Source organism: Dipodomys merriami, unplaced genomic scaffold (assembly GCF_024711535.1).
Source record: "Dipodomys merriami isolate MVZ:Mamm:240054 unplaced genomic scaffold, mDipMer1.0.p SCAF_50, whole genome shotgun sequence".
Classification (NCBI taxonomy): domain Eukaryota; kingdom Metazoa; phylum Chordata; class Mammalia; order Rodentia; family Heteromyidae; genus Dipodomys; species Dipodomys merriami.
This window is the reverse complement of record NW_027206069.1, coordinates 7,696,642-7,709,750: the sequence shown is the minus strand read 5'-3', so window position 1 is coordinate 7,709,750 and position 13,109 is coordinate 7,696,642. Positions and strand designations below refer to the sequence as shown.

General features: G+C 55.0%; 1 protein-coding gene across 4 annotated transcripts; it reads left to right on the top strand.

The window, feature by feature from the left end:
- Nucleotides 1–636: 636 nt before the first annotated feature.
- On the top strand, nucleotides 637–5,037 carry LOC138810481 (alpha-1-antiproteinase-like). Of its 4 annotated transcripts, none has more exons than XM_069997651.1 (5): nucleotides 637–700; nucleotides 1,379–2,040; nucleotides 2,440–2,710; nucleotides 3,856–4,003; nucleotides 4,768–5,037. In XM_069997651.1, the coding sequence occupies exons 2-5, from the start codon at nucleotides 1,410–1,412 to the stop codon at nucleotides 4,957–4,959; spliced, it is 1,242 nt and encodes a 413-aa protein (XP_069853752.1). In that variant the 5' UTR covers nucleotides 637–700; nucleotides 1,379–1,409; the 3' UTR covers nucleotides 4,960–5,037. The 4 variants fall into 4 exon arrangements, with proteins under 4 accessions (XP_069853752.1, XP_069853754.1, XP_069853753.1 ...); XM_069997653.1 differs by having other exon boundaries at nucleotides 654–700; nucleotides 1,406–2,040; XM_069997652.1 differs by having other exon boundaries at nucleotides 661–696.
- The last annotated feature ends 8,072 nt before the right edge of the window (nucleotides 5,038–13,109 follow it).

Sequence of the window (13,109 nt, the reverse complement as noted above, 5' to 3'; positions counted from 1 at the left end):
AGGGCTGCACAGGAGAGACAAGCTCGCGTGCAGGTTTTACAAAAGTCCACCATCAGTGGAGTCCCACAGACTCTGACCTTGGACTGCAAAGCCACCAGCCCTGCCCAGGATGAGGCCTCATTCCCAGGAAAATGTCAGGTGGCCAATGCATGTCACTGGGCTTCCCAGAGACTAAACAGGCCAGGACAGGGGACATGGAACCTCCTCCTGCTCAGAGCCGCTGGATGGCAGCGTGGACAGCGCCTGGACAGACCCAAACAAAGCCCCTCCCCATACTCATGGGGGTCCTATACTCGAGTTCTGTGTACATCCTGACCAGCACATTGTGAATATGGGACCTCAGCCACCAACACAGGGGAAACGCCTCGCGGGTCACACACGCAAAGCCATATCATGTCCCAGAGCCAGCTAACTCATGCCACCCACTCTACCTTGGCCCCAAGAAGCTAGGGACAGTCTCCAGGGTGGCTGTGGGGCCCAGGGCTAGGCACTGCCCAGGGGATGACAATAGTGTGGGCGGGCAGGAGGCTCAGCACCTAGCCAATGGACTTAGTCCCTCAGTCTGTTTGCTTCTGTCCAACATGGGGTGACCTGGGTTAATATTAACTAGCAGCCTCCCAGGTCCCTTTCCATCCCCTGCTTAAATACAGAGAAGGACAGGGCTCTGTCCCCAGGACACCCCTGGCACAGAGAGCCGTAAGTACGTCCACCCTCGGGGAGAGCTCAATGGGCCCCCAGGACCCTGCACCACCCAGCAGGCAGCAGGCCTGGATCCCAAGGAGGCAGAGGGGATAGGGCTGGCTGCAGCCAGGCTAGGTGGTCATGGTAATGCAGACCCTGTGGTCCTGTCCTGTTCCCAGGCCTCCCAGATCCTGGGCAGTTTCTTGGTAAGGCACAGGACATCTGATCCCCAGGCCTGGGGAGCCGAGACTGGGCCACAGCGGAGCCTTGGGTCTAAAGGTGCCTCTTACTACTGTGCATCCCTACTTGGGGACATGGGAAGCTTGCTCTGTGTATGGATAGGATAAGGCCAGAGGGAGAGCCAGGGACCCAGCCTAACCCCAATCTCATTAGGAAGTTCCTCTCAGGCCTCTGCCTGCAGGCCTCCATGGCTCCCAGGTACCTGGCCTCACATGTTAGCCACAGCAACCCCGTCACTCTTCATGCAACCAGGCCACATCCAAGCTTTCTCCAATTCTTGTGACTCTAATATGACAGGTGAAGGGGCTGGGCAGTTGGTATATTGCACCTGGTCTATAGCTTGCCTCATCTTTGTTCTGTGGTGAAAACACAGCAAAGAAAAAAGGCCTGGTCCAATGTCTGATGCACCGAGTTGATCTATCATGGTGTCAATGGGGTGATTGTGGCCCTGCCTCAGGGCTGTGTTCCTTTCTCTGTCCTGCAGGACAATGCCATCCTCTATCGCATGGGGCCTCCTGCTGCTGGCCAGCCTATGCTGCTTGTTCCCCGGCCGCCTGGCTGAAGATGTTCAGGAGACTGCTGCTCCCCAGCAGGACCAGAAACACCCAGCCTTTCACAGGATCACCCCAAACTTGGCCGACTTTACCTTCAGCCTGTACCGGGAACTGGCTAAGCAATCCAATACCACCAATATCTTCTTCTCTCCTGTGAACATTGCCGCGGCCTTGGCCATGCTCTCTCTGGGCACCAAGGGTCCCACCCACTCAGAGATCCTGGAGGGCCTGGGCTTCAACATCACAGAGATGCCAGAGGCAGACATCCACGCAGGCTTCCAGAGCCTCCTCCACTCCCTCAACAGGCCCAGCAACCAGCTCGAGCTGACGACAGGCAGTGGCTTGTTCATCAACGAGAACGTGAAGCTCCTGGAGCCATTTTCAATGGATGTGAAGAACCTGTACCAGTCAGAGGCCTTCACCGTTGACTTCACTGACCCTGAAGAAGCCAAGAAGCAGATCAACAAATACGTGGAGAAGGGCACACAGGGGAAAATTGTGGACCTTGTGAAAGACCTGGACAAAGACACCGTGCTTGCCCTGGTGAATTACATTCTCTTTAAAGGTAAGGCTGCACAGCCATCCCAGCTGGTTCCCATGGAAACACACCAGTCAGTGCCCCAAGTGGTTAACTGAAAGACTAATTCACAGAGGAGAGGATGCCCAGTGTGCAGGTGCCAAAATATGACTGATAATCCAAACTGTCTTTGTAATGCTCCTCTTAATAATCATATATGCAAATGCAGATGTCCCCTGATCAGCCAGGAGGGCAGCCTCCCCTGTGACACAGAAATTCCCTATGTCCTCTCATCACTGAGTCCCCAGAGTGGTCAGGACGGCTGAGCGCAGATCTCCTGTGCTTGACGCAGCTGAGCTCCAAGTCTCACCAAAGACACCAGAGTCTCCTGGATCCCCTGGCCTCCCTAAACCTAAGCCCAATCACCTGTGTTCCCCTCCAATCCAGGCAAGTGGGAAAAACCTTTCAACCCGGAGCAAACCAGCGAGGGGGACTTCCATGTGGATGAGGACACCGTGGTGAAGGTGCCCATGATGCACCGGCTGGGCATGTTCCGAGTCCATTACTGCAGCAAGCTGTCCAGCTGGGTCCTACTGATGGACTACCAGGGCAATGCCACCGCCATCTTCTTCCTGCCAGACCAGGGCAAGATGCCACACCTGGAGGCCACACTTACAAGAAGCATCATTAGCAAGTTCCTGCGCAAAACTGACATAAGGTGACACCTCAGGCGGGGACTAACCCAAAAGCCCAAACCTCTGAGCCATGTCAGGGCTGACCATCAGGACAGGACAGGCAGGGGTGGGGAGGAGGAGTTGGGAGTAGGGGAGCAGCCCTTGGCTCTAACTGAGGGTATAAACTTGTGCTGAAACACACGGCCTGTGCTCAGTTCAGGGAGAAGCAGCAGGGGCTTGGGAAGAGACAGAGTAGGAGCCCGTGAGCTGTTCAGGGACATGCTCCCCAGAGGACAGACTTTCCCATAGTGAGATCCAGTGCAGAGGCAGTGCAGCAGGACAGGCCACAGCAATAAAGCACAAGGAGAGTGGCCTAAGGCAGAGAGTCCAGGATGGCCATGGGAATGTCTGACTTTAAAGGCCCAGAACATGGAAGGTCAGCATGAGACAGTGCTGGACACTCAGGCAGGAGGCTCCAGGGCTCTGACCCCAGACCAGTGGTTTATCCACTCCTAGGTGTCCATCACCCTAGAGCCTGGCCCTCGGATCAGCACACACTGGTGCATCAGCAGTGAGCAGGGCCTGCTGCACGGAAGAGTGGTGAACGCTGTGAGACACAGAAACACAGCAGACACAAGGCAAGGCTGACCGTGAGCAGAGGGGTCACCACTCCACTCCAGCTGGCTCCTCATCAGACCCTGAACCAGGCTGTGCACAGACCACAAGGCCAGGCTGAGGCCAGAACCAATTGCAGAGCCTGAGGGCCAGACACTAACAGAGGCCCAGCCTTCAGCATCAGGGGCATTTTCTCTCCTTGATGAGAGGTGGACAGCACTCTGCTCCTTGTGCACAGATACCCAGAGTATGAAGTCCAGGCATGTCCCTGGCAGAGGACAGATGAGCAGACACACAGGGCAGGATGAGCCTGACTCCAGGAGCTCACTCTGCATCTGCCTGCAGGGCTTCTCAGACGCAGGGGCAATTCAGCCTCTTCAGGACACAGGGAGTCCATTGATATTAAACTCCACTGGCACTGGGTGTAGAGGACCCAAGGAGCTGCCATCCGGCTGTGGACACAGCCCGGGAACTGTGGGAGGAAAAGCCAGAAAAGAAGACAGTCTTACATGGCATTCCTGGTACACTGGGAGAAATGCTGAAATCCTCCTTTGTGATCTTTCCCTCATGGCAGCTCTGCAGATATATACTTCCCTAAACTGTCCATCTCTGGAACCTATGACCTGAAGTCTGTCCTGAGCGCACTGGGCATCACCACGGTCTTCAGCAACGGTGCTGACCTTTCCAAGGTCACCGAGGACGTCCCACTGAAGGTCTCCAAGGTGAGGTCACCTGATGAGGGTGTTTTCCCGGGTGCCTTTGGGGCCTTAAAAGGAGCTGGAAGTCATAGCTCAGGCTCGTGGCTGAGGAAGGGGCCACATCACCACTAAGGTCCAGGCTGAGCTCTGAGGGCTCACAGAGAGGATGGGTGCAGGAGACACGGTGGGAAAGGCAGCTCCCATTTGGCTCATGTGCTGGGGAACTGCTCAGAGGTTTCTCACAGAGCCTCGCTCGCTTTTTCCACAGAGCCCAGGAGTCCTTGGGCTCATTTCTCCACTCAGTTTAGAATTAATGATCTCAGAGAATGTTCTAAATTTTTCCACATGTACCATCTAGAAGGACTATTTCACTACCGTATTTTAATTAGGAACCCCAGACCCTCCCAAAACCATTTGTTGATGAAAGTGAAAACACCCAAGGCTACCAGTGCAGCACATCTGCACACCGTGGGGACAGGGCCCTTTGAAGGTCACCTTCAGACCTGTTCAAGGAGCTCCCAGCACACAGAGGGAGAGCAATGTACAGGAGACATGGATAAAGGGCATCTCCACTCCGAGCTCTGTGTGGGAGAGACCAAGGGAGCAGCTGGGTCACGCTAGGGTTGGACAGACAGAGGCCTTTGTGTTCAGTCATGAGGCAGCAGGACTTTCCTGGGGAAACACCCCAGAGAGGCCGACCCTGGAGCTGTTTGCAGCGTGGGTCTGGGCTGGGTGGTGTGCAGAGCATGAGAGCACAGGTCAGAACCCATCTGCACATCTCTCCTTAGGCTGTGCACAAGGCTGTGCTGACCCTGGACGAGAAAGGAACCGAGGCTGCAGGGGCCACATCTTTGGGTGTCATGGCCACATCTCTTCCCCCGGAGGTGATATTTAACCGCCCATTCATTATTGTAATCACTGAAAAAGAGACTGACAGTCCCCTCTTCGTGGGCAAAGTGGTGAATCCCACAAAGCAGTGACCTCTCTAGGAAGGTCCTTTCCTTGATGGCATTAAACACAGGCCAAGCTGGTCCAGGCCACATTCAGGGTGACCTTCACATCTGTCACAATGTGGTCTCTGTAACGTCCTTTGCACCTGAGAGCTTGTGTGGACTCCAAGTCCCCCATCCTTCACCGTCCTTTACATTCATGAGTTCCTGTGCTGGACAGGCAGGACTGGCACAGGACCATGTCAGAGACCTCAGTCGATGGCCCTGAATCCATCTGAACCCTAGAACTGCATTTGGTCTGGGAATTCTGGGGTCCTATGGCTCAGACACCAGCATTAGGCCTAGGATCTACCACGTCCCAAGTCCCTGTGGGAGTGCTCCCCACACACACTCCCTCCCCACAGCCACTTCCATAGAGATGGCTGTGCCCACCCAATGCTGCCTTCTCTGTTCCCGGAGCCTCCAGCCCAGCCTTGGTATCCATGCTCCTGTCCAGCCATGGCATCAGTGGTGACCTCTCTTGCCCCTGAATGGAGAGGACCCCATCTCTTCTCCTCCCCTTATCAGCTCAGTCCTGGCCTGGACTCCATATCTGCCTGAGACTCACAGATCATAGCTCAGGGAGGTGGACTGGAGCCTTCCTGCATGGGCAACTGTGGACACTGAGCTCTGTGCTTGTGATCCAGCTGGGGACACCCAGCTCTGTTCTGGTGATCCAGCCCATGCCTCCCCTCTCCCCCTGAGCAGGAAGATGGGATCTCAGCCTCTGTCTCCTCCTCAAACTCTACCACCATCTCAAGGCCACTTCCCATGTATCTCTTTCTCTTCCTTGGTGTTGGGAACATGGCAGTGCCGTACAGGCTTCTGGAAGGTCAGTCCCAAGGGCTCCTGGGATACAGGAGAGGAAGGCCAGCAGCTGAGGCCGTGCTATGGGCAGAGCCATCCTGGGCTGCCCATGGCCCCCCTCATGGTCTTCAGGACAACCCAGGTTTTCTGTCATACAGGAGGCTGTGCTGGAGCAGCCCTTGTCATGGGACAGGCAGGGGAGGAAGAGGTCAGCATGTCCACCACACACCCTATGCAGACCCCTGAGGCACACCCAACAAACAACCATCACGTAGCGTGTCTCCACACTCCCTGCAGCAACAGTGCTGCTCCTGCTCCTGCTCAACCTCAGAGGGCACAGGGCATGGGTGCAGGGCTGAGCTTGCTCCTCTGCCTGTGTCCAACAGGGGAGATGAGGAGATAAGTCACTGGTGGGAAGGAGGGAAGGACTAAAGGGCATGAGAGTCTGCCCTCTGCTACACAAAGCTTTTGCCACAGGCTGGACATTTCCATTTCCCTGCCTGCCCACCCCTCTCCCAGGCAGTGAGCGCTGAGAGGAAGGAGCCTCTGGGGGTGGGCAGAGCTTTGTCTAACTGAGAACATGTCTCACCTTAGCCTGCTTGGGGCAACTTCTGTTCCTCTGTGAGAAAGCCAGAGGCCCAGGAAGGCTTTCCCACAACCAAACCCACCCTTGCTACTGAAAGCCACAGGATAGAAGTATAAGTTCACCTGAAGATGCAGAGGAGACCCCCAGTGGGGATTGGGACTGTGCCTTCTGGTGGTGGCACACCAAACTGCAAACCCTGACCCATCACTGGCTTTGGGGCGGGGTTGGGTGGGCTCCTTCAGGACAGGTTCCTAGACCACTCATCCCACCCCTGCCCACGGTTCTGAATCAGAAGAATGACCAGGAAAAACTGTGATTCTCACTTCCCCAAAGCCTCTCTTCCAGAGACTCCAGGGCCATACTTGGAAGAAAGCTGGTTTCTGGCAAAACGCAGGTGAATCTTTCTTTTTCCCAGCACCTCTGAGACCTCCTGGGGCCTGCTGTACTGTGTGCATGGGTGTAGCACAGGCCAGAGCAGTTCAGAGATGGGCCTGGTAGCATCATGGGGACGGCAGTCCATCATGCAGCAGCCGGGCCTGGCACACAGACGCTGGGAGGGCTGAGGCCAGCGTTGGGTCCCTGCTGCCTGTGCCAGCCTAGACTGCTGCAGACTACCCTGCTCCTGCTTGAACCCACCCTGCTGTGCTCCCACTCTCCTTTCCTGAGAGGGAAAAGGGGAAGGGCAGTACTAGGCCTGGTGGAAGCTGCTGACTGCCTGCCCTTCTCTCTCCAGTCTTCTCTTCCTGCTCACAAACAAAGCAACTGAGTTTCTTTTCTTTGGTTTCCTTCCTTCCTTCCTTTCTTCCTTCCTTCCTTTCTTCCTTCCTTCCTTTCTCTTTCTTCCTTTCTTCCTTCCTTTCTCTTTCTTCCTTTCTTCCTTCCTTCCTTTTCTTTCTTTCTTTCTTTCTTTCTTTCTTTCTTTCTTTCTTTCTTTCTTTCTTTCTTTCTTTCTTTCTTTCTTTCTTTCTTTCTCTCGTCCTTTCTTTCTTTCTAAACTATTTTTAATTGAGTTTTTGTCTCACTATAAGCCCTGTAGTGGGATCACCAGTCATCTAGGAATGTAGCCAAGTTTGGGATTATGTGCTACCTCCACTGCCCCCCTACCCAAATCTGGTTAGAATGTCCCTCCATCCCTTACCAGCTTTTTTTTGGGGGGGGCTTGAACTCTGGGCTTGGGCACTATCCCTCAGCTCTTCAACTCAAGAAGAGAGCTTCACCACTTGTGCTACAGCACCACTTTCGGTTTTCTAGTGGTTTATTAGACATAAGAGTCTCCCCGACATTCCTGCCCAAGCTGGCTTTGAACCCTGGTCCTCAGATCTCAGCCTCCTGAGTAGATAGGATTACAGGTGTGAGCCACCAGCACCTGGCCCCTTACCACCTTTTTGTGGCCTAGTGTTCATTGCTTAGACAAGTCCTTTCATGACTTGTCTAAGCACCAAAGTATGAAACTCAGGGGTGCCATGTGAGGAGAATAATGAAACTATGTTGCACACTCAGAGTCAAATAGAGCAGATCCCATGTGCTCAGGGATGTCAGCCGTCACCCTCATGTTAACAGAAGTGGTGTGTGAAAATAGCTGTGGATGCATCAAACATGGAGGAAGGGAGGGAGGTGAGGATGGTGGCAGACATGATCAGCATCAAGCTAATTTGCTGGGCCTCAGTGTCTCACTCCTTCTAAGAGCTGACATCCAAATCAAAATGGATGTAGAGGGGGCTGGGAAGGTGGCTTAGTGGTAGAGCGCTTGCCTTGCATGTATGAGGCACTGGGTTCGATTCCTCAGCACCATATAAGCAAAAAGAAAAAAGCCGGAAGTGGCACTGTGGCTAAAGTGGTAGAGCACTAGCCTTGAGCTGAAGAGCTGAGGGACAGCGCCCAGGCCCAGAGTTTAGGCCCCACGACTGGACCCAGAATGGATGTAGAAGCCACCAGAAGCTTCCTTCTGTACAATCTCACACCTTGAAAGGTTTGAGACAACCATGAGCCTGACTCCAGTGGTGTGTGCTGGCCTCCAATCACTGTGGCTGTATCCCTTCTTCCTGCCCCGAAGAATGCTCCTTTTCCACAAAGCCCTGAGTCCTGCTTCATCTTGTGGAGCCCAGCCCACAAGAGTGAGGCCATCTCTGGAGTAGTCTGAGGCGTGAGTCTGGGCTGGGTCACATACAGAGCATGAGAGCACAGGTCAGAAACCATGGCCTGTGCAGGCTGTGCCAGGGCTGTGCTGACTCTGGAAGAGAAAGGAACCGAGGCTGCAGGGGCCACCTTGCTGGAGATCATGCCCTTGTCTCATCCTCCCAAGGTGAAATTTGATGGCCCATTCCTTGCCATAATCGTTGATGAAGAGACCAAGAGTCTCCTCTTTGTGGGCAAAGTGGTAAACTCCACACAGCAATGACCACTCTGGGCAGGTCCCTTCCTTGATGGTATTAAACACAGGCCAAGCTGGCCCAGGCGTCACTCAGGGTGACCTTCACATCTGTCCACCTGTGGTCTCTTTGTCATAGTCGTTTGCTCCCTGAGAGCTTGTGTGGACTCCAGGTCCCGTGTCCCTCACTGTCCTTCACATTCACGAGTCCCTGTGCTGGGCAGGCAGGACTGGCACAGGACCATTGCACAAACCTCAGTCCATGGCCCTGAATCCATATGAGCCCCATAACTGCATTTAAACTGGGAATTCTGGGGTCCTACGGCTCAGACACCAGCATTAGGCCCAGGATCCACCACGTCCCAAGTCCCTGTGGGAGTGCTCTCCACACCCGCTCCCTCCCCACAGCCACTCCCACAGAGATGGCTGTGCCCACCCAATCTACCTTCTCTGTTCCCGGAGCCTCCAGCCCATCCTTGGTATCCATGCTCCTGTCCAGCCCTGCTATCAGCAGCTGTCTCTCCTGCCCCTGAATGGAGAGGACCCCATCCCTTCTCCTCCCCTGTGTCAGCTCAGTCCTGGCCTGGACTCCACATTTGCCTGAGACTCACTGAGCATAGCCCAGGGAGGTGGAGTGGGGCTTCCTTCATGGGCAGCTGTGGACACCGTGCTCTGTGCTTGTGATCCAGCTGGGGACACCCAACTCTGTCCTCGTGATCCAACCCATGCCTCCCCTCTCCCATTTTTCTCCCTGCCCACCCTTCACCCAGGCAGTGAGCTCTGGGAGGAAGGAGCCTCTGGGCAGTGGGCAGAGCTGTGTCTAACTGACCTCAAGTCCCACCTTAGCCTTCTTGGGGCAACTTCTGTCCCTCTGGGAGAAAGTCAGAGGCTCACGAGGGCTTTCCCACAACTGAACCCATCCTTGCCACCAAAAGCCAGAAGACAGTAGTTTAGGTTCACCTGAAGATGCAGGGGAGGCCCCCCCCCGGGGGGGGGGGGGGAATTGGTGCTGTGCCCTCTAGAGGTGGCACACCAAACTGCAGGCCCTGACCCAGCACTGGCTTTGGGGCAGGGTGGAACCTTCAGGCCAGGTTCCTAGCCCACCCATCCCACCCTGGAAATCCTGTGATTCTCCCCTCCCCAAAACCTCTCTTCCAGGGACTCCAGAGCCATACTTGTAAGAAGGCTGGTTTCTGACAAAAAGCAGGTGAATCCTTCTTGTCCCAGCACCTCTGAGACCTCATGGGGCCTGCTGTGCTGTGCGTATCAGGGTAGCACAGGCTGGAGCAGCTCAGAGATGGGCCTGGTAGCATCATGGGGTCAGCAGCCCATCATGCAGCAGCCAGGCCTGGCACGCCGGCCCTGGGAGGGCCGAGGCCAGCATTGGGTCCTCGCTGCCTGTGCCAGCCTGGACTGCTGAAGACCACCCTGCCCCTGCTTCACCCACCCTGCTGCGCTCCTGCTGTGTTCAGAGCGCACGCTGCCCCTGGAGCAGAGCCTCGGGTCTCCTCACCCACCGTCACTGCCAACTTCTGCTGGGCGCCTTCTCAGGGCCAGGCTGTCCTCAGACAGGGCGGAGGGGCTGGCGGTGACAGCACTCCTCATCCCCTGGGACCCACGGTGATGGCAGGGACACTCTCCACATTGCACATGTGCCACCGAGGCCTCAGGGTGAAGAGCAGCCAGTCTGGGGGCAACACCAAGCCCCTCCGAGCTCAGAGCGCAGTCCACTGGGTCCAGGACCATCACCAGCTCCTCTTCCTACTCCCTCCTCCTCCTCCTCCTCCTCCTCCTCCTCCTCCTCCTCCTCCTCCTCCTCCTCCTCCTCCTCCTCCTCCTCCTCCTCCTCCTCCTCCTCTTCCTCCTCCTCCTTGTCTTCTTGCTCCTCTCCTCCTTCTGCTTTGTTGCTCCTCCTCTTCCATAATAACATGTAGCTGCATGCCAGATCTGAAGTTCACTTGCCTGGGCGGTCCATTCTTATGGAGGAAGTGACTGCCAGGCACACAGGAACCACTGGACCCCAGGGGGCTCCAGAATGTTCCTCACTGTGGGATCCAGGGCTAGTTGAGGGCAGCCCAAGCCCCCTTGTGATTCTCAAGATGCCCTGACTCCAAAGAGTTTGATCACTGCCTCAGGCTGTGACACTAGGGGTGGGGTGTCAGGGAACTGGGTGCTTTTCTGGAATAAAAGATGCTGGACTTTAGCCGGGCACTGGTGACTCACGCCTGTAATCCTAGCTACTCAGGAGGCTGAGATCTGAGGATCGCAGTTCAAAGCCAGCCCGGGCAGGAGAGACTGTGAGACTCTATCTCCAATAAACCACCAGAAAACCAGAAGTGGCGCTGTAGCTCAAGTGGTAGAGCGCTCGCCTTGAGCTGAAGAGCTGAGGGCCCAGGCCCAGAGTTCAAGCCCCACGACTGACCAAAAAAAAAAAAAAAAGATGCTGGACTTCCACACTCACATGGCATTGAATTTATACCACTCTAAGCCCCCAAAGGTGTTAACTTCCTGACCCTCTGATTACCCTGCTGCTCAGGGACAGTTTGCACAGTTTATAGATGAGGAAACCAAGGCAAATTCAGTGACTTAACCACCAGGATGCAGGATCCATCCCTCCAGCCCTTCTTCCCCACTGCTGGACCCTGGAGGGAAGGAGGATGCACCATGAGCCGAGAGGACTCCACACACTCCTGCCTTTCTGCTCACCTTTCCAGTGTGCTGACTGCCCCTAACTTGACAGATGAGGAAACTGAGGCACAGAGAGATGGTGTAACTCATCCAAATTTATAGCTCAGTGATGGCAGCATCAACCTGACTCCAATACCTGGCTTCTGTCCAGAGCATTGCAGGTGCCACGGACCAAAGGTCAGTGGCGCCCTGCTCACAGCAGGGACAAGAGTCTGTCCTTGGGGTGGCAGCCAGGCACAGGCTGACCCCTGGGTTGTGTTACATCAGCTCCTCACTCGCTGAAGCGCTGAGGGAGGGAGCAAAGCCCAGATGTGGACTGTGGTGAAGGGGGTGTTGTATTTTCACTTTACTGAAACCAAACCCCAGGGTTCCCCATGTGTGACAGCCCTGTCCTGTCCTTGAGATGCTGGAGCTGCTGTTCCAGTGGATGTAAGGTGAGTCCCAGAAATGAAGCCCTGGGTGCCAAAAGGAAGTTCAGCTCCCATCTCATGGCCAATGGTAGGTCCTGACTCTGACATCTGGGTTGATGGCTTCCTGGGCATTGGTGTGCCATGAGTCAGTGAGGGCTAGAGTAACAGAAACAGAGAGAGTCAGTGACAGCACAGATCTCACATCCAGTCCTCTCTTGTCCCAATATTGACATGATGACGACACTGGGACTTGGCTTGACATGCTTTGCCATCCCCGGTTCTTCCTGGCTCAGGGATCCCAGCCCTGTCCCGGAGCTATGTGTGTATATTCATTCAGTTAAGTCCCAAGCACCTAGAAACACTTCCAAAAGCTCTGTTAAGCTGGGCACCAGTGGCTCATGCCTGTAATCCTAGCTACTCATGAGGCTGAGATCTGAGGATTAAAATTCAAAGCCAACCCAGACAGGAAATTCCTTGAGACATGGAGATGAGAATCTCCAATTAACTACCAAACGCCATAAATGGAGCTGTGGCTCAAAGTGGTAGAGCACTAGCCTTGAGCACAAAAGCTTAGAGACAGTGCCTAGGCCCTGAGTTCAAGCCCTAGAACTACCACCAAAAACAAAAATGTCTCCTAAAGGAACCCTGAGTCATTAAGGCCACCTCCTTCTGAACACCACAGGCTGTGCCCCTTCTACTATTACCATGGTTCTTCCTTAAATTGCCTAAGACATAGCTTTCCCCATGGCTAGAGGCTCCTCGAGAGAGAGCAGGTTTCAGGTCAAGGGTGTGGGAGGAAGCATGCTCAGCCCAAGAAGGGGTCTACCTTGTCCCAGATGCACTTTCCTTGGGGTTGAACCTGTGAGGTCCAAGGCTCCAAATGCTATAGTCCATGGCAGTAAACTGAAGGCCCTAGACAGGCCCAGCCCATGGCTGGTGAGTGTGGCCTGTGAGGGCTGACTGTCCACACAGCCGCCATCCCTCCCTCGCACCTGGCAGCTCCCTCACCTAGTTCACGGGGTCACTGGACTTTGCTGCCCCTCCTTGTGACATGGGAGGGGGCCTGCTGAAGCCTGGAGACAGGGCTATATGGACTAAAACACAGAAAATGGGGGGAGGGCTGGTGGTGGCTTGAGCCTCCACACACTAAACAGATGTGAACCCCTGGGGTCCCTGGGTGTAAAGAGGGAGTGCTCTAGAGTGGGCTCAAGGGCAAGGAGTTCGCTGTCTGTGGGATACCGCGTCTTCCCTGTGGGTCTGGACGTTAATCATTAGCTGAGTG

Coding starts and splice junctions, on each gene's coding strand:
- LOC138810481 (XM_069997651.1), top strand. CDS start 1,410: ATGCCATCCTCTATCGCATGGGGCCTCCTGCTGCTGGCCAGCCTATGC. Junction 2,041..2,439: donor GAATTACATTCTCTTTAAAG/GTAAGGCTGCAC, acceptor CCTCCAATCCAG/GCAAGTGGGAAAAACCTTTC. Junction 2,711..3,855: donor CTGCGCAAAACTGACATAAG/GTGACACCTCAG, acceptor CCCTCATGGCAG/CTCTGCAGATATATACTTCC.